At 35.1% G+C, this 21,833-nt stretch overlaps 1 protein-coding gene across 11 annotated transcripts in view; it reads left to right on the forward strand.

Annotated features, from left to right (window-relative positions):
* Window positions 1-21,833, forward strand: part of LOC101900440 (serine/threonine-protein kinase N) — a 201,322-nt gene that overhangs the window by 131,015 nt on the left and 48,474 nt on the right. For all 11 annotated transcript variants that reach the window (XM_059130989.1, XM_059130991.1, XM_059130986.1 and 8 more), the window contains one exon: window positions 8,439-8,992. In XM_059130989.1, the coding sequence (XP_058986972.1) occupies window positions 8,439-8,992 (554 nt within the window). The remainder of the gene's footprint in view (window positions 1-8,438; window positions 8,993-21,833) is intronic.

Consider the following 21,833-nt stretch of genomic DNA (forward strand, 5'->3'; position numbering starts at 1 on the left):
GTTCTCTGAGAAATTTGAAGGTCTTCTCCTAGAAGATCCAGAAGATTAGACGGATGTATTTTTATATGCGAAGCATATTCTCACATAGGCCTAAAAGACATTTCCTTGGTGTGCTGAGAGTCCACTCCCAGGAGAGCTAAAGAATTTCTTTGAGAATATCTAAGAAAATTTCCTGAGAAGAGCTAAAAGACTTCTTTGCGAAGAGGCCGTTTTTTGAGAAGAGTTAAAGTTTTTCTCATAAAATTTGGGGAAGAATTCTTTGGGAAGAGCTAGCGAGGACAGAAGGCGTTTTCCTAAAAGGCCAGAAGTTCTATTCCTATAAAGCTAGAAGGCCTTTTCTTAAAAGAAGATAGAATTCCATAAGTATACTAGAAGTGATTTTAATAAGTTTAGGTCAAATTTTGAAGGCCTTCTCTTATAAAAAATTATATTGGTAAAATATAAGGGAAACCTCTTATCATATTATTTAGTAAGACCCATTAAAATTTTTTCCTGATTACGAAAATATTCTTCATAATTCAACAAGAGTTCTCAAATCTCTCCCAGAAGCAATTCAAAAAGACATCTCATGTCCCATAAATTTCCAAAATAATGAGGCATTCCGAATGACTAATGGCTTCCCCGCACTTCATGACTGGCGAAATTTATTACAGCGGCCGACTCTTGATTTTAATTTCATTAGAATTTCCAAGAAAAAGTTTGGGACATATTCAACACTTTTTTACGCTTGAATAAATCTTAATTGTCTCTCTATCGTTCCCAGAGGAGCAGAGATTGGCAACAACAGCAAGAACCACAAACGAAAAAACGAACACGAAGATGGTCCAATTTAGTTGGCGCCATTTGTTGATATTTAGACGAAAAAATGTTTTTATTTGCTTTACATGAGACAAATGTTTCATGTAATGAACTCAGCTGAACATTCCGAACCAACTTATAAACACACACATACGCAGAGCCATTTTGTTAGAAACATGAAAAATTGGAGGTGGTGGTGGGTGGCATTTGCTTCTTGTGTCTTTTTCGAACATTTGGCAAGGTCAAATGGCTGGCTGGCCATTCATAAAAATTAAATTAAAAACATTGAAATTTACACAGAACCAGACAAAACACAACATGATGAATGGAGGTTCGTGTGTAGGTAATGACCATGTTTTTGTTCTCAGAATTAACGAAAATTGGATTTTCATAAAACATCCACACACAAACGTGCCCTTGGCTGGCGAGTGCCCAGGAACAACATAAATCATTTATTTATGAACCGAACTGATCCGATCTGATCTGAACTAATGGAGTAAATAGACAAGAACTGATTCATTCGCCAGCCAGCCAGCCCCATCCGCTGCCCCATCTGCCAAATGGTGGCGAATCGATTTGTCGACTCAAGGCATTTGAATTGGACTCGACACTAAACGATTTCCCACCGACTGCCTGCCTGCCTGTCGGCCAACTCATTTACATTTCCCATTATTCCATCGATATTGAGTTAATTTAAAAATAAATGAACTTCAACATATTCTGCGAATTGAAGCGAAGGGCTGTCTGAATAACTAACTGGCTGACCGTTTATTACAGAAAATCAAATGAAAAACCTGATAATCCCTACAGCAGCAATAAGAGGTTGGTAAGATAAGGTGGGAAATGACTATTTTGATTTTTTTTTAATAAAAAACTAACAACATAACTCAATTGGCGAATTCTTGGAGAAGAACTGCTGAGAATTCCAAGAGAAGAACTCCTGGATCTTCTGTGAGAATACCCTCTGGTTTTCTGTGAAAAGTTATTTTCTGGTATTCTCTGAAAAGGCATTCAGAACTAGAAGATTTTCCGAATTTTTATGAGAACATTTTATTTTCTTCAATGGAAACTCTGAGTTGACCTTCTGCGGAGAAGTTATTTAGATCTTCTGCTGAGAAGTGTTTCAGGTCGTTTTCTCTGAGAAGTGTTTCAGGATGTCTCCTCTGAGAAGTGTTTCAGGCCGTCTTCTTTGAGAAGTGTTTAAGGACGTCTTCTCTGAAAAGTGTTTCAGGTCATCTTCTCTGAGTAGTGTTTCAGGACGTCTTCTCTGAGAAGTGTTTCAGTCCGTCTTCTCTGAGAAGTGCTTCAGGTCATCTACTCTGAGAATACCTTCTTCTCGCCTCTGAGAAGTCATTCTGCTCGCGTCTGAGAAGACTCTCTGTTCGACTCTGAGAAGACTCTCTGTTCGCCTCTGAGAAGACTCTCTGCTCGCCTCTGAGAAGACCTTCTGCTCCTCTCTGAGAAGACCTTCTGCTCCTCTCTGAGAAGACCTTCCGTTCTTCTCTGAGAAAACTTTCTATTCTTTTCCGGGAAGACCTTCTGCACTTCTACAGAGAAGAGACCTTCAGCTCTTCTACAGAGAAGAGACCTTCAGCTCTTCTACAGAGAAGAGACCTTCAGCTCTTCTACAGAGAAGAGACCTTCAGCTCTTCTACAGAGAAGGGACCTTCAGCTCTTCTACAGAGAAGGGACCTTCAGCTCTTCTACAGAGAAGAGACCTTCAGCTCTTCTACAGAGAAGGGACCTTCAGCTCTTCTACAGAGAAAAAGACCTTCTGCTCTTCTACAGAGAAAAAGACCTTCTGCTCTTCTCCGAGAAGAAGACCTTCTGCTCTTCTACAGAGAAAAAGACCTTCTACTATTCTCTGAGAAGAAGACCTTCTGCTATTCTCCGAGAAGAAGACCTTCTGCTCTTCTCCGAGAAGAAGACCTTCTGCTCTTCTACTGAGAAGAAGACCTTCTGCTCTTCTACTGAGAAGAAGACCTTCTGCTTGCCTCTGATAAGACTTTCTAGTTTTCTTTCTATCAGAAGATTTTCCAATCCCCTTTCGGAAACCCTCCAGATTTCATTGAGCAGACTTATCGTCTTGGGAAGATCTTCCAGTTTTCTTGAGAAGATCTACCAATTTTCTATTAGAAGACCATCTACTCTTTATGAAGAAAACCTATTGGTCTTCAAGGAAAAGCTCTTCAGATCTTTTACGGGAAATTTTTTATTTTTTTTGGTAGAAATATTTTAGATCTTTCGGAAAGCCTTCCAGATTTTTTTTGAGCAGACTTCTCGTCTTGAGAAAATCTTCCAGTTTTCTATTAGAGGACCATGTGCTCTTCAAAACCTCTTAGTTTTTTAGGAGAATTCTCTATGGCCTTTTACGAGAAGATTTTGAGATTTTTTATGTGAAAACTGCCGGGTCTTCTATGTTCTCTGAACGAATGTTCTCTTCTATTAGCAGAGCTTATTATCTTCTATAAGAAAATTTTCTGGTCTACTTCTTCTCTAGGGCGACCTTCCGATCTTCTTCTCGGAAGAAACCTGTGCCCTTCTCTTAGTACATCGTTTGCTCTTCTATGAGAAGACCTTTTTAACTTTTCTGAAGAAGCTTTCGGTATTCCTAGTACTGTAAAAAGAGTTTTTTCTGTTTTTGTGATGAGAGAGACAAGAGAGAGAGTGTTGCAAAGATAATTTCTGAGAAGTTATTTTTCTCTTCTCTAAAAAATAACTTTTCTTTAGTCTTTGAGAAGATTTTCCAGGTTGCTATGAGAGAGAGAGAGAGAGTCTGGAGACTGCACTGCCTTCCTTGGGAAAGAAATTATTATCTTATATTTTAAGACCTTCTGTACTTCGACTTCTCTTATAAGAAAGCCGTGGTCTTATATCAGAAGAATTTTGCTCCATAAGAGAAGATATTCTTGAGTTCTCTTAGAAGAATTTCCTATCTTCTCTGAGAAGTCTGCACAATCTTTTACGAGAAGACTTTTCAATTCTCTATGGTTTTTCCGATTTATTTTTCTTCTTTCCCAATGAAATCCACCGTCGTATCACAGCTCTAATAACGTTGTTACTCTGTCCGCATGTGTACGGAAAGAAAAATCAAACGAGAAAGAAGAGAAACAAAAAAAAAAAAACTTGGTCGATTGCCAACAATTGGTTCAATTCATTAGAGATGAGATAAGATGAGCTGATGATGTCGGATGTTGTTGCTGCTGTTGTTCGGAGGCTCCTACAATTCGCAACCATATTGTTTGATATTCATTTATTGTTCGAGTTGTTGTTGTTGTCAGTGACATCCAATTGAAGAAGAGTTGGGTGGGAAAAAGTATCTCTGATGGCACCTCACAAAACCCAGTAGTGGCATCAAATACTTGTGGAGATAAAGAAAATTGCCTTCCTTGTTTGGGTTGTTTGTGTTTTTCCTTTTTTGAGGTGCACACCAGAGATTATTGGGCACAGATATAAGCTGCGATGGAACGCTTAATGAATTCGATACAATGACATGCAAAAGCAAGATAAACCACATGCGAAAATTATGACACAAACCCCCGGCAGTACTTCAAAGACCTGCCACAATCCACCTATGGAGGAGGGGCGTTTGTGAAGAAATTGATGTCTTTAGCTTTTGATTTTCATGAGATCTGGGGGTGGGGGAGGCTGGCATTTCAATTCATTGATGATGTGGATGATGGAATACAGCCTTGGGTTTTCAATTGTTGTCTGTGGACGAAATTAAAAACGAATTGAATTGCATCATTGCCATCTGCCTGGTGGCAGGCTGTTGTGTGCCATCAATTGTTGTCGACTTCGTCACCCTCTCAATTTAACATTTGTTGTCTCTTGAATATCAGCACCTTCTGCATATTCATGTGATTCCATCCGTTCCTCGATCCTTGGTTTTTTTTGTGACTGGGACCCCCTCAGACCCTCTGCTTGTCACTGATAAACTTTGACTGATAAAGAGGTTGTCAGCAAAATATCATTTTTTGTTATTTATTCCGTTCGTCAGTCTCTTTTTCTGTCAGCCAGGCAATCATATTACAATGAGGAATATGCCAATGGCTCTGATCATGATCACCAACCATCATCAGCAGCGGAGGCGCATTCATGCTCATGTTCATGATGGTGTTGTATCAAACGCCACACCGGAAATTAAAAAAGTCTGTTCGGGGCACACACATGGCTGGCTGGCTGGCTGCCTAAGTAGCTGCAGAAGTCAGGCAGGCAGCCAGGCACCTATAACTGGATGTTATGTTTCCTCCTTTTGATTGAATTGAATTAATGGGGCCACTAGAGGCTTCCGTCAGCTTTTCCCTATTTCTTTTCAACCCCCCCCCCCCCCCCTCCTCCTCCCTCTCTTTCTCTCCCCTCTACAAAAAACACTTTGGAACACAATTGGTGTTTTCTTTGTCAAGAGGAAGCTAAAGCAGGTTAACCGTTCCTCTGTTTACTTTCACATTGAATGGCAGGGTCACACCACCGACGACCAAATTCATTCAAACGCTACAAGGTTTCTTCAAAGTCTTTGTCATTGGTGTCAGCAAAGGACGATGATTTTGAAAAAAGGGTTGGCCACACATTTTAATATTGCTATTGATGTTTATCTAAATAATGGAATTACATTATCAATGTCATTGCGGCGTAATAAGAAAAATCATAACGGAAATTGAAAGAGCGGAATGAGGCGAAATAGACTTCAAAATAAATTACTTTGTAAATATATAATATTAAGGATGCAAATATCCTTCACATTGACAATGTGAATGTTCAAAAGTTAATATTCGTAATTCATTGATTAGATTTGGTTTTCACTAAGAGATGGTCCCACATTTTAAAAAAAGATGTTTTACTACTATCTGCCATTCGATTGAATTCCGATATTATAAAAAATCCTATCAGCCATGAAGCGATATCTCGTCTTTAACAGAAGTATATTCTAGACATTTGAAGGAGGTAAATATTTTCATTAACTTCAGAACAAAAAAACTAACAGTAGTTTTGCCTACAGATATATAACCTCAGGATAGGGTTTGACCTAAGTTTTTTGGAAATCCTGGAACTTTTGTTGGAGAGGTAAAAAAATGTTGACCCCATATTCCATTTTGACTTCAGAAGAAGAAAATCGAGCACTGATTTTACATAGATATTTATCTGCTTATTTTATCTCCTTTAAAATTAGGAATATTTTTGGGGATCGTACCAGAGAGAATTTTCAAATTTTCGACCTTGGAATAAATGAATATTTTAGTATACAAAGTTTGAAGAGGATATGTGAAGCATTAGCAGGTTTTTAGTAGATATGATTATTCCAAATTGTTGATTTTTGCACCTTTGGAGCCAAGTTTGATGTAAATATAACGATGTGCGAAGTTTCATCTCTATCGGAAACAACTTGCGATTTATTTGAGATTTATAATTTTTTCAAGGAGCTGACCAGAAATGATAGAAATGATGGAATATCAGTCATTATCTTCATTCGAAAATCTGATCATATTTTTGCCTGAGCTACTAGAATAAGTCAAGCCGTTACTTTTTTTTAGGATGGACCAAGTTAAAGGCTCATTTGGTTTTCTAGATACCAAATTTTTATAATTTTCCCTATTTGAAGGGGCACAAGAACGGGAGGGTGTGGGTCGACACTGCCTATATTCGGACTCTATATAAGTTTGACTAAAAATATTAGCATTTGACGAAATTTTTACCAAATTGGATACTTTCTTCATTATCTACCGTGCGCCTCCCCAACTAGGCAGGCAAGCAGGCAGACAGCCAATTTAGACGTTTAAAATGTTTTAAACCCACGGCTGAGGAGATAAAAACCGTATAAACAGAAGGTCATCCAGTTATACCCCCATATGGCTATATCATTTGATACGGGCAAAACGTGCCTCATCGAAATAACGGTTTTTAGACCTTAGGTCTCTTTGGACCAAATTCGTTTCAGAGCATTTGGAGTCGATGTCCATCCGCCCGTCTATCTCTCTGTCTATCTGGCTGGCTGGTGCGCACGATAAATCTCGAAAGGAGTATCCGATTTGGTGCAAACTTGGTACATCGTAATATTATGATCAAAATTATATCAAGTTCGGAGATGAGCAATATCTGTTCACTCCTTTTGGTACCACAGAGAGAAAATGGATGATTTTCTCCAACTTTGCAAATCCTAATATTTGCCTCAGTTCTAGGTCAGGTGCGAAAATGGACAATATCGGTTCACTCCGTCAAGTACCTCCCCCACAAAGGGTCAAAATTCTGAATAATTATAACTCTTATAAAGTGTGATGTAAGAATTACACATATCACATAACTTTTAAAAACCCGAGGTCTGGTGGGAAGACGGAGTATATGGGTCCACTCCTTCTGGTAACTCCCCCACAAGGGGTTAAAATTTTGAATATCAATGAAGCTCATAAAACACGAAATTAACCTTCGATTACATTTAGACTTGGCACATCTCAATATTTCTATCAACACATGAACTGTTATAAAGTGGTCGAGATCGGATCATTTCTTCTGGTACCTCACCCACATAGGGTTCAAGATTTTTGAAAAACAAAATACTTAAGAAACGGAAACAATCATACAACTCTCTTCAAATTTCCCACATCCAAATATTTTCGATCCAACCCCTTCCGATACCTCACACACTAAGGGTCAACATTTTCAATACCTCCAAAAATCTACTAGTTTTGAAATTTTCTTCAAAATCATAATAGGGTTTCCCTTTATCGTAGTTAAATCTTTTGCATTCTTGCAATTCTGGAGCAGAACAAGTATTATAGCCACCAACTTTACCGATAGTATCAATATTTTTGGTGGCAGGCATTGAAAACATCGATACAATAGTGGCTTTTCAAATCTTAGTAATCATTGACCCTTTGACAACTCAAATTTGTTCCCATTTCTACAAAAGAGTTTTTCGTTTTATAATCCCTTAGGAAATTAACATTTTAACTATTTCGCCCTTAGCTGTACTCGTTTGCAACGGATTTATATATCTTATGTTTTTCTTTAATTCTTTTTTCTTAATAAAATCTCCTCCGTGCAGCCTTTACGAAAAATCATCAGATTTATATGCCCTATAAAATATTAAAAGTTATTTTTTTAAAACCTCGTCTCCTTAGAAATACTCATCCAAAAATTGTCCCAGGTTCTGCGAACTTTCAAGCCTTTTTTCAGAGCATTATTTTTCTTATAGAACCTAAAACCTAAACACCGATATTTAAATACAGCTTCTGGTATCACAAACATTTAAAAGATATATTATTTATGTATATCTCTTTGTTATGCTTTGGCCTTTTGATGGACACGGAGAATTTTGATTTATGCGGATGGATGGTTCATTTCATGTCATCTTTTTAATTCTTCTCGCTTTCGTATCTACGCCGATGTCCGCTTGTTTATATAGATTTTGACATGGATGTTCAAGCAAACGTCACTCGAAGTGAAATGACGTTGAAACTGGCGAGGAAAAAAAATATCATATAACGGATATAAAAAATACTCCCACCTAAAGAAAGGTCTTCGAATGACGTCAAAGGGGGAATTGTTTTATTTTAATTTAAAAAAATAATAAAAAATATTTTATTATTATTGAATCCTTTTTTAAACAATAAATTAATTAAATATTTGTTTTATTGCCTTTCCAGACATCCTCTCACCCACCACACCCAATGCCAGCCTGGGTGGCAATTCCAGTGACGGCAACACCGGCGAGGGTAACGGTCTCATATCCGGTGGCCACGAACAGCTCAGCGCCAACGACAAGCTACTGCTTTCGCTCGAAAAACAACTCAACATTGAAATGAAAGTGAAAAACGGAGCCGAAAATATGATCCAATCACTGCAGAGTGGCCACTATGGGCGTGACAAAAAGCTGCTGGGCGAGGCCCAACAAATGCTGACAGATTCTAAGGCGAAAATCGAATTCCTACGTTTGCGTATACTGAAAGTCAAGCAGAACAAGGAGCATGCCTACAAACTGTCGCAGCAGGTGGCCATGGATGCGGCCGACAATGGCGGCAGCAGTGGACCCGGCAGTGCGGGTGGTCTGCTGCCGCAACGTTTGGAGACCTCGCTGGAGGAGAGAATCGAAGAGTTGCGGCATCGTTTGCGCATCGAGGCCGCCGTTGTCGATGGAGCGAAAAATGTGATACGCATTTTACGAAATAGTAAAGTGCCAGATAAAAAGGCTTTGCAAGAGGTAAGTGGCGGGAATTTCCCTCAAGACATGATTTATTTATGATGTCATGGTTATTATACTCTTGGTTTCGCGCTACTTGATATATATCTATATTTGTATTTTTTTTAATGATTCATGTAACCCAATGAGTTGGTGGCCAGAATGATGACCCACCACCGCCATCATCGTTTTTTTGTGTTTCTGTGGCATCTTTTTTTTTCAAATGGTGTGCCAACAGAACTTCTAAATATATTTGACCTATTTTATCCATTTGTTAATGCTAATTACTTTAATGTTTAAAACACCATGCACATATGCGCGGATTTTTTTTCTTTTTTTGCATTATGGGAACATCTTCTTTGTTCATTTACTCTGTGATGTTATTTGATTTAAACAGTGGATACCACAATGGATACCATTCACGATGTAACTAATGTTTAAAGCAGATTTCCATAATATAAAAATCACATTTCGATAGAGCGGATAAAGCTATAATATGACGAGTATAATTATTGAACCACATTTATATAAGGTGGATAATATATAAACCGCTTCGGATAACGTGGATAATGTTAAAACCCTAATTTTTCAAAAATGGATAATGTATAGATCTTTTGGATAAACTGGATAATATAGAAAATATTTCTATTAAAGTGTACAGTTCTTAAATCGCATTTGGATAAAGTGGATAATTTTTAAAATACATTTGGATAACGTGGATAATGTTTAAATCATATTTGGAAGACGTGGATAATGTATAAATCTCATTTGGATAATGTGGATAACGGCATATGATTAACGTGGATAATGTCCTACGGCATTTAGATAACTTGGATAATGTCACACGACATTTGGATAATGCAGAAATCACATTTGGATAACGTGGATAATGTTTAACTCACATTTGGATAAAGTGGTTAATGCAGAAATCACATTTGGATAACGTGGATAATGTTTAACTCACATTTAAATAAAGTGGATAATGCCGAAATCACATTTGGATAAAGTGGATAATGCAGAAATCACAGTTGGATAACGTGGATAATGAATAAATCACATTTGGATAATAATGGATAACTGCATTTGGATAATGGATAATGTGGATAACTGTATTTGGATAACGTGGATAATGTCACACGACATTTGGATAACGTGGATAATGCTAAACGTCATTTGGATAAGGTTGGTAACGTTAAACCACATTTGGATAAAGTGGATAATTTTTAAAATTGTCCATATAATTTAGATAATGTTCAGACCACATGTGGATAAGGTGGATAATGCGTAAATGGCATAGGGATAATGTGGATAACCGTATTTGGATAACATGGATAATGTCACACGACAATGTAGATAACGTGGATAATGTTTTATTCCTATTTGGATAACGTGGATAACATTTTACCAATATTTGTATAAAGGGGATAAGATTTTATCCACATTTTAGTGAGGCGAAAAATAAAATAATTTTATCCGCGTGGATAATAATTTACTCCCATTTTTAAGACGTGGATAATATTTTATCCACGTGAATGCTAATTTATTATCATTTGGGTAATGCGGATAAAATTTTATCCACGTTGATAATAATTTTTCCCCACGTGGATAATATTTTTTCCTCCTTTTAATGGCGCGGATAAGATTTTATCTACGTGGATAATAATTTTTTCTCATTTTATTGACGTGAATAACAGTTTAATCTCATTTTTAAGACGTGGATAATATTTTATCCACGTGAATGCTAATTTATTATCATTTGGATAAGGCGGATAATATTTTATCCGCTTTAATAATAATTTGTCCCCATATTGGGAATGTGGATAAGATTTTATCCACGTGGATAATATTTTTTTCTCCTTTTGATGGCGTAAATAGGATTTAATCCATGTGGATAATAATTTTTCTACATTTGAACGACGTGGATAATATTTTATCCACGCGTGGATAACAATTTGCTCTCATTTTAAAGACGTGGATAATATTTTTTTCCACGTGGATGCTAATTTATTGTCATTTGGATAATGCGGATAATATTTTATCCACTTTGATAATAATTTGTCCCCATATTAGGAATGTGTACGATTTTATCCTCGTGGATAATCATTTTTCCTCCTTTTAATGACGTGGATAAGATTTTGTTCACGTGGGTAATAATTTTTCCTCCTTTGAAATGGCGTGGATAAGATTTTATCTACGTGGATAATAATTTTTCGTCATTTTAATGACGTGGATAATATTTTATCCGCGTGAATAATAATTAACTCTCATTTTTAAGACGCGGATAATATTCTATCCGCGTGGATAATAATGTATCCTCATTTTAATGACGTGGATAGTATTTTTTTTCTTTTGATAACATGGGTAATATATTATCCATGTGGATAATAATTCATCCGTATTTTAATAACGTGGATAATATTTTATACGCGTGATCAATAATTTATCCACATTTTATTAGCGTGGATAATATTTTTTCTCATTTTGATAACATGGATAATATTTTATCCATGTGGATAATAATTTTTACGCATATTGACAAAATGTATAATATTTTATCCATGTGGATAATAATTTGTCAGCATTTTAATAAAGTGGATAATATTTTATCTTCGTGGATAATAATTTATCCACATTTCAATAACGTGGATGACATTTTATGCGTGGATAATAATTTTGTCTCATTTTGATAACATGGGTAATATTTTATCCATGTGGATAAAAATCTATACCGATTTTAATAACGTGGATAATATTTTATCGACGTGGATAAGAATTCATCCACATTTTAATAACGTGGATAATATTTTATGCGTGGATAATAATTTTGTCTCATTTTGATAACATGGGTAATGTTTTATCCATGTGGATAAAAATCTTTACCGATTTTAATAACGTGGATAATATTTTATCGACGTGGATAAGAATTCATCCACATTTTAATAACGTGGATAATATTTTATGCGCGTGGATAATATTTTTTTCTCATTTTGATAATATGGATAATATTTTATCCATGTGGATAATAATTTTTTCGCATATTGACAACATGTATAATATTTTATCCACGTGGATAATAATTTGTCCGCATTTTAATAAAGTGGATAATATTTTATCTTCGTGGATAATAATTTATCCACATTTCAATAACGTGGATGACATTTTATGCGTGGATAATAATTTTGTCTCATTTTGATAACATGGGTAATATTTTATCCATGTGGATAAAAATCTATACCGATTTTAATATCATGGATAATATTTTATCAACGTGGATAATACTTTATCCACACTTGGATAATGAGGATAATATTTTATCCATGTGGATAATAATTTATCCGCATTTTAATAATGTGGATAATATTTTATCTTCGTGGATATTAATTTATCCACTTTTTTATAAAATTGGGGATACAATTTTGATTTGATAATATTTTATCCATATGGATAATATTTTATCCTCATTTATAACGTGGATAATATTTTATCGGCGTGGATAATAAATTTTTCTCACTTTTATAACATGGATAATATTTTATCCATATGGATAGATAATATTTCATCCACGTGTATAATAATTTGTCATAATTTTGATAAAGTGGATAATATTTTGTCCACGTGGGTAAAATTTTTTTCCGTGTGGGAAATATTTTATCATCATTTTATTGACGTGGATAATATTTTATCCTCATGGATGATAATTTATCCCAATTTTAATATCTTATATTTTATCCACTTGGATAACAATTTTTCCCCATTTGGATATTGCGGATAATACTTTATCCACTTGGATAATTGTTAATTCTCATTTAGATAATGTTGAAAATTTTTTATCCTCTTGGATGAACCTCATTTTAAGGACGAGGATATTTTTTTTAATCCACATTCGGATAATATAAGCACATTATTTCTCCTTTTGATCTCGATTCTGACTTTCCTGATCTTTTTCCATTTATTTTTTTTTCTTAACTCACTTTGCCACATCTGTCAAACTATGCCATGTTCTGACTTCTCATAATTTGCACATTTTTCCCTCTAAATAAAATTTCCCATTTAATGACTCTCCCAAAACCCTATACACGTGTTTAGGTACTTAAAAATCTGTTCCTTATGCCATGCACACACACATACAGTTCCGAATACTTTGTATGCAACATAATTACGTCAACTCAGTACAATCTGGCACCGACCCACCGCTGCCTGGTGTCTGGTAATCACTCATGGCCGACAGATCGTCTGCTTTCATTTCGATGCAGATCACAGTGACTTTTTATGAATTTTTATTGCCTGAAAGGCAACAGGGTGCCGCCATGTCTGTTTATAATTTGCCTTTATTTTCGAAATTTATTTTTTTTTTGTTTTTTAGAGGAGAGTGATCCCTTCATTGAAATGATGCATCCATCCAAACAAATCTGGCATAGATGACCCATATTTGCGGTGCATCTTTTAGTTTTGTGCCTCCGACCACATTAAAGAGATCCGAGTTTTTTTTATTTGTTTATTTTTGAATTGAAATCCCCTTTGGGGGTAGTGATGGTGGTTGTTGCCTGTTTTATGGCGTCTTCTCGTTAAGTTGGATCCCAAATTTAGTTTACGAAATCCCTCCGCCCAGTAATTATGAGTGAGTGTTGTTAACAGCAAAAACAAAAAAAAGCTTTGAAAAAATAAATACAATTTTTTATTGGCTGCAAATGAGTTATGCACCCAGAACAATTTAATCGAACTATTGTTGCAGCCAAGTATATATCTTCAAAGATGAATGTTCTAGAAACTTTAAGTGTGCGGCAGAACTTGAAGAGATCGACATTTTTGTTATTACCTGTTAATGGCTGTGAGAAAATTTCCCCAAGTCTTTGAGGAGGTGTGGGAAATTTACATAATTTTTATAGTTGCGGCATCTCAAGTACCAAATTCAGACATGTTTGCTGGTCATGTAGCTAAAATTTACCTTAAGATCGTATTTTGTCTGAGAATTCATATTTCAGTTTTAAAACAATGAGACACTACTCAAAATATTATATCAAGACTAACCCCTGGTAAGCAATCTGTGCCATAATCCTCGATTTCTAACCATCCCCCTTTAAAGTCTAATTGCTACCCAAAAGTGTTTTAGGTGTTTTCTCAGGTGGAGCTCCCATTCGCTCAACGCTTAATCCATTAATGCATAAAACAGTCGTTCTCTTCGATCGCTATTGGAATATCGATAAATGAAAAATTAGTCGTTTTTTATTCTATTTTTTAAATAATTATTACTTTTTACTCTATTTTATTTAATTTGTGTTCACTAATCATCGAAAAAAAGTAGAAAATCATATCCAACACCTTCTTTGAAATATTCAAAGAAATTGGCTTTTTAACTCCCCGTTCATCAACGATTTAATCGTAAGCTCTCAGTAGTTTACTCCTTTAATTCTCTCTTCATATTTTCGCTGCTAATATTTTTGAATTCATTTCTAGGTGTTTGCTTTCCTCCAATAAGAACATTGATCAATTACCTCTCTCTCTCTCTCTCTCTCTCTCTATGATATTATTCTCGTGAATGGTTAAGGAAGGTGGGCCTCCTTAATTTCTATTTCTTGTACTCCCAATACTTTCTCTCTCCCATCACTTCAACTCTTTTTACTGCTAGTTACTCATTGCCTCATATCTCACCTGTTCTCCCTCCCATTAATTTCCCCACCAATAATTTGAAACACCTTTATTGTTGTTTTTATTCATCTCATTTCTTCTCAAGGTACTGTTACTGTTTCTTTCTCTTAGCAACAAACTCTCTTCCGCGTTCCCTTAAATCTCTGAATTCATTGAAATTCACCACCAACGAACAGCAAATGGTCGTGGATCGAGCTGGTGGGACATACGAAAAAAGACAACAATTTTCCGGTTGGAAAATAAATAAGCAAACAGCCATAGGCACCATTAATGACACTAATTGACAGGGTTGCCAAGTGGGGACATTAAATTTCAAAAGATCTAAATATAAAGACCTAATATATTTTCAAAATGAAAAATATTAAAAAAATCTTAAGATTCTAGCGATTTTGTTTATATAGGGCGAAAAAAAAATAAATTCAAGATAAGAATTGAAAAAAAAATAAATAAATAAATAAATAAATAAAGTATAAAAAACAAACAAATAAAAAATTTGTCAAATTTTTACGAATTACAGCTTCATTATCGTTGTTGAATCACCCTGATGAGAATAGCGGGTTTAAAAATATGAATGAATTAATATAAAATGCAAGTAAAGTATGAATATATTTCAAAAGAACCTAAATCGGTTATTTTGAAATACCTAAAATTTAAGGTTTCCATTACAAATGTTAATAATAGGACTGACGTCATGAGGTAGTATTTTGCTTTTTGCAGATCCAAAACTGTAACCCATATCCAGTTACAAAATCGGAGAGAGGACATTCCTTTGAATGAAATCACTTTCTATTGTTAACCGAAAGAATTGTACTTTCAAATAAAAAAAAAGGTTATCCTGGCGGACTCTTTATAGTGGGCCGATATTGAATTTTTGTGTTGAAAAATCTTGATTTTCGGCATTTGGAGCCTGTTAATTACACCCAAACTGTCTGAAATTATATTTTTCGTCATATTTTACTTTTGTATCTCGTTCTGTAAATCTAACATTTGCGATTTCCCGATTTTTAGTATTTGTATTTGATTGATTTGGTTAATATTTGATTTTTATAGCTTCCACCATACATAGTATGGAGGATATGTTAGGTTCATCTTTCCGTTTGTAAGTCATCGAAATAATAATTTTAGACCTAACAAGTATATAAGTATATCAGAGTAAAATTCTAAGACGATTTATCCGTCGGTGTATTCACGCTAGAGTCAAAACGAATAAAGATAGGAAGCTAAAATATTGCACAGATTAGTCTTTTGTCTGCAGGCAGGTCAAGGTGGAAGATAAGCCATATCGGTGCACAATATCGTACAGCCCCCATATAACCATACCCCCCATATTCGGTATTTTGATGATATAATTGTGCGAAATTCTACACAAGGAGTTCTTTGTGAATTCGTTACCGAGAATTGTCTATGTAGGTATATCGTATAGCCCCCATATAACGTACCTCTCGATATTCGGTATTTTAAATGTTTTAGCGACATTGTTCATCGGAATTGTATCAAATTTCGTATTTGAAATTCGTAATAGGTACTTCAACCTATGACGGAAAATTTTTAATGCAGGACCACGTCTTCGCTCCCACATAACGATAACTCCCGATATTCGGTATTTTGATGATTTTATCGACATTATTCTCCGAAATTGTTTAAAATTTCGTATTTGAAATTCTGAATCGATATTACAGCCTATGCTAAAAATTTACTTATGCAGCACCACGTCTTCGTTTAGCTATCATTTAACAGTTTTCATTTGAGCGGTAATTTAGACGGATGTTTTTTCTTTTTTTTTTTTTTTTTTTTTTTTTTTTTTTGAAAAATTTCAAGTTTCTTTCAATTGGTGGCGAGCATAAGAATTTCGGCTCATTTAAACTTAGCTGCCTTTTTACTTGCTGCTTTTCGCATAGGATACGAAGCCATCCAAACAACCATTTTTTATATAGTCCCCAGATAAAGGGTTCGGTATTTTGAAGTCTTAAGTCTGCTCGAATTCGATCGGGAGCACTCATACGAGAATACTCCATTTATTTTTTCCCCTCGAATAAGATAGGGTAGGTTGTGATAGTTTTTGAGTGTAAGAGTAACATTTGCTCGAATTCCAGCAGGCACATTGCTTTGGTCGAGTACTCTTCTCTTAAATATTGGCAGATATTGATTGTTTCTGTTGCTTTTCTCTTTTCCTTCCTTTCAGCGGAAAACAACTTCAAAACCTGTATCCTACGAACCACATGCAAATAAGCAAACACAATTATTTTTTCAACTCGATTTCACTCTTAGACTAAACTCTTCCTCTTTTTTTTAGCGTAAACTCTCGAGCGCTCTTACATAAAACAAGAGAGAGCGGGAAAGAGATTTAACTTCGTAAATAGCTCACATTCTTTGATCCACTTTATCGAGTTTTGAAAGGATGAAAATAAATCAATGAATAAAGACATGATAAATTAATAAGATTTAATATTAGAAATATTTATTATTATAAAAAAAATCGTAAAAAAATTGGAACCACTTTACACCTCATTTTAGACCCACTGTACCGAAACTAATAATAATGCTGAGTTGAGATCTCAAATTTCAAATAATTCCAAAAATTACCTAAGCCGTGAATTTTTACCTATAAGGTTGGAAAATATGCCCCGAAATATTTTAACCCCATTAATTGTTCATTTGAGTACAGTGGGCCCTCTTAGCTGTATTTCACTAATGTCGGGTAATCATTTTTTCGGAAACTCAAAAAATCTCATAGTTCGAAATTATTTTTCCACTGTACAACGAAGCGTGGCTCAAACGAAGGGCCTTGGGCAGTATTTTCCGAATTAATTTTTTTTATAAGGAAATTACTCTCCAAGACCATTCGTTTGAGCCACGCTTCGTTTGTGTCTAATGGGCATTAAACGAGGAATTAATTGATTGTTGAGTGATTTTAATTTATTTTAAAATGCCTTGAATTTCTCACCCGTTTAATCTCTCTCTTTCTCTGTGTCTCTCTATCTCTCTTTATTAACCCTTTCTGAACTTGAGAAAAATTCGCTTGTTTTGTGTCTTTGCTATTTTAATTTATTTTAAAATGCCTTGAATTTCCCACCCGTTTACTCTCACCTTCACTCTCTCTCGCTCTCTTTCTTTCTAATCATGAACAAAATTCGCTTGTTTTGTGTCTTTGCTACTTAAATCTCATATTATTATCCAATTACCTTTGTGGGTTGTTCTGATTTCTTACTTGGTAGACCCCAAGAATGTTTTCGGTAAAAACTAAATTTTCCTCCAATTTTTATGGGAAAGTTACCAAGACGACAACCCTGCCTGCTTTCATACATATCCACACATGTTGCAAAACATTTCATTGGGAAATTATAGTTTCTTTTTTCTCTAAAAATCTCAAAATTGTGTAAACAACAGCCATTGTGATCTGCTTGCACACACACCCTAACACAAATATGGTGTCGATCGTAGGAAAAACATTTCATCCGAATTTTCCTCTTTGATTTTGGGAGTACAGAACAACAGAATTCAACACCATCTCCACCACCCATTGCCGCCGCCTGTGAGTGGCAGAGATGCTAAAGAGGCTCCGTGTCCGGCTAAATCTTTGGCGGACATTCGGAACAAAGATTGTTTTTTCTTAAATTTGTTTGCTCAGTTGAACGAGAGACGTGGTATTGTTCAAATCGTTCAAGAACAAGAGACATATTTTGGCCAAAAAAATTTTAAATACATATAGACGTGGCGTTCAAAAAAAATTTTTGGCCAACAATAAAAATTCCGATTTTCTTTTGAAAATTTTCACCTTTAAGTTTTGTGGAACACCTTTAAGCGAGAGAGTGGTGATTCCATTTTGCAACACAAAACGACGAAAAAAAGAAACAACTAACAATAATTAATTAAAGAGGCTAATTTCACCAAAAAAGTTATTAAATGAAATTAAACGAAAAAATAATTATAAAAAATTAAAATTAATTAAGTATAACAAAAAAGTACCTGTTAATGTATGTGTGTATGTGAGTGTCTAAATATCATTGTATTGGAGTTAGTGTGTGACCATAAAATTTATTACTTGAAAACAACGGGAGAGAAAAAATAAATTAAGTGCAATAGATGTTTTCTTAATAATTCCGAAAAGCAGAAAACATATGGCCAAGTTACTGTGGAAAAGTCAAATGAATTTCCATTGCTGAAACGAAAATCTTAAATATATTGCATAATTTAAAAATACATATTTTGAACAAAAAATTTAAAATAAAATAATCAAAATCATACTTCTCATGTAAATGACCAACATCCATGAAATTTCAATTTAATTTTGTGCACCAGTGTTAAATTTAGAAAAATATTAAAAATAACCAACAAAAGAAAACGAAGAACAAAAAAAAAAATATTTGCCTAACGTTGACCCCAAAAACATTTCAATTTTTTTTGCTAAAAACCGAAAGTATTACACAAAAAATAGCCACAACGTATGTTTATAAATATATATATAAAATAATGTCTTTCTATATATAGTGCGAAGCATTAACATGTGAAGAGAATATATCTATAAGTTTTTTATTGTTTTTTTTGCTAGTCTTTTCAATATTTAAGAACTGTCCCCATAGCCATAAAAATAATGAAACATAAAATATGATTTTTTTTGAAAAGTTTCCAAAATAAAAGGACTAATCTTTGGATTTTCGAAATAGAGAAAGAGTGAGAGATGAGAGAGAAAAACGGATAAGGAATAAAATACGTTATTATGACATCGATCTCTTTAAGCATAACGCTTTATTTAAACATAGTCTCTTCTATGATAGAATATTTATAGAACGAATTGAGGGGAAAAAATTGAAAATTCGTAGTCAGAAGGAGAACAGATCCTTAAAATCATAGACAAATCTGTATGGTATTCTAGGCAAACTTTCGGCTGCGTGTGGGGGTTTCATTGGCCGTTTGAAGGCAAAAATTCATGCCAAAGGTGACCAATTCGAACAAATCTAAACTTTTTTATCAAGATCGGTTCAGATTTGGATATAGCTCCCATATATATCTTTATCCGATTTCAGATCTTTTGTGCGCCAAATGACCAGAATTTTGGCACACCTGACCCATTTCAGTCTAGAAGCAATTTATATTTGAAATGTTGTGAAAATCGGTTCAGATATAGCTATAGCTCCCATATATATGGAATATTTTGAATAATAAATTGAAACGGCAGGAATTACAAAAATAATAGCCGAAGGACAAATAAAATCTTTCGAATGACACGTAAAAGCATTGCAAGAAATAATAATTCATTGCAGCAGCAGAATATTTTCAAAAATAGTCTTCATAAATAGCCATTTTTTGTACCCTACACCACATAGTGGTAAGGGTGTTGGTGCATTTGTTTGTAACATGGGGAAGGAAGTGAGAATCACTTTCTGAGACGATTTTTCAGTAGATTTGCATGTCAGCCCGTCCGTCCATGTGTTCTTCAAAATGCAGTTGGCACTTATTATCCGTTTAAGATGAAATTTTCCAAACAATATTTTTTGGCCCTACCCTATTGATATTGGCGATAAACGGATCAGATTAAGATATAGCTCCCATATATAATCAACCAAATTCGGCTTAATTGTGCACCAAATGGCCAATATCCAAATGACCTGAATCATCCGACCAAATTCAGTCTAGAAGCAAGTATATAAAATTTGGTGAAAATCGGTTCAGATATAGCTGTAGCTCCCATTTATATGTTTCATCCGATTTGGTGTTATAGTCCCTCACATTCGTAATATGCACTCTACAAGAATGAAATTATTTGCTGTATTTGATATCTGGTACATCAGATACAGTCCAGAAATACATCAGCCAAATTCTATCGAGATCAGTTCAGATTTGGATACAGCCCACTTATATATCTTCAACCGATTTTGGGTTAATTGTGCACCAAATGGCCAATATCAGTCCAAATGACATGAATTTTGGTACATCCGACCGAATTAAGACTAGAAGCAAGTACATCGTATTCGGAGAAAATCTGTCAAATTTAAAAAAACTGCAACAAAGTCCAACTCCATAATTTTTACATTTTTTTATTTAATTTTATTAAATGAAAGCCAAAAGTGTCGAAAATACCATCAAATTTTAGAATAAGTTTAGATTTGTTCGAATTTGTAGCCTTTGGCACGAATTAGGGCCTTCAAACGGCCAATGAGACAGTCACACGCTGCCCGAATGTTGCACTGCGGTATTTTGACCCATTCCCGGAGAAACGCTTGCTTGAGGTGATCGATATTTTGTTATTTTTTAGTGCCAACCGTGCTTTCCAAAATACTCCAGATACAATGGTCCAACGAATTGGTATCCGAAGATTTTGGTGGCCATTTTGCGCTGGAAATGAAGTGAGGAACCTAATTTTGTAATAATTCTTGGGTGGCGCGTGCTGAGTGCGATGGTGTTGAGTCTTGTTGGAATGTCCAATGTTTTGCGTGCCCAAGGCTTTAATACACCCTCCAGAATATTTTCGCGATAATATTCGGCACTTATTCTGATGCCACGGTCGATTAATACGAGCAGAGAGCGTCCATCGGCTGTTATGGCGGCCCACACCATCAGCATGGCCGGCACTTGAGTTCTGGTGGCCAACCGAAGGTGCCCATTTTCAGCTGACCTCCTTGGCAAGTAAACACGACCATTTTGTTTGCTGGACAACGAACAAACTGCTGTACAACGAATGTTTTCTCATCGGAAAATAACAAATTCGGCAGTTCACCACTTTCAGCCAAGCGAAGCAACTGGTTAGCTCTTTTGAGTCTATTTTCTTTCCGTTGCTGTGTAAGTTCTTGCACTTTTTGGATTTTTAATGGCTCATTTTTTCATATTTGCCGAATGGAATATTGGGATATGTTCAGCTCACGAGCCATTTTTCGGCCACTACAACGCGGTTTTTGATCAAGTCACTTCTTTACTTTTCGAACCATTTCTGCTGATGTTGCTGTTTTCTTCTGTCCACTTCCTTGAAGTCGGGCTACGCTGCCAATATCACGGTAACTAGCGATATTTAAATGCTGGAGTGCTCTAACGATAGCCACTTGTGGTTTTCCAGCCAAATATAAAGAAATCACACTATCACGCTTAAATTCCATCACGAATAACTTTTTTTCGGGAAAATTCTCACCAAAATGCTTTTGTACGCCTGTAAACAATATAATGAGCTGTCACTGGAATAATTTTAACAGCTGTCGGACGAGTAGCTTAGAAATGACATCAGCAT

Source organism: Musca domestica, unplaced genomic scaffold (assembly GCF_030504385.1).
Source record: "Musca domestica strain aabys unplaced genomic scaffold, Musca_domestica.polishedcontigs.V.1.1 8, whole genome shotgun sequence".
Classification (NCBI taxonomy): domain Eukaryota; kingdom Metazoa; phylum Arthropoda; class Insecta; order Diptera; family Muscidae; genus Musca; species Musca domestica.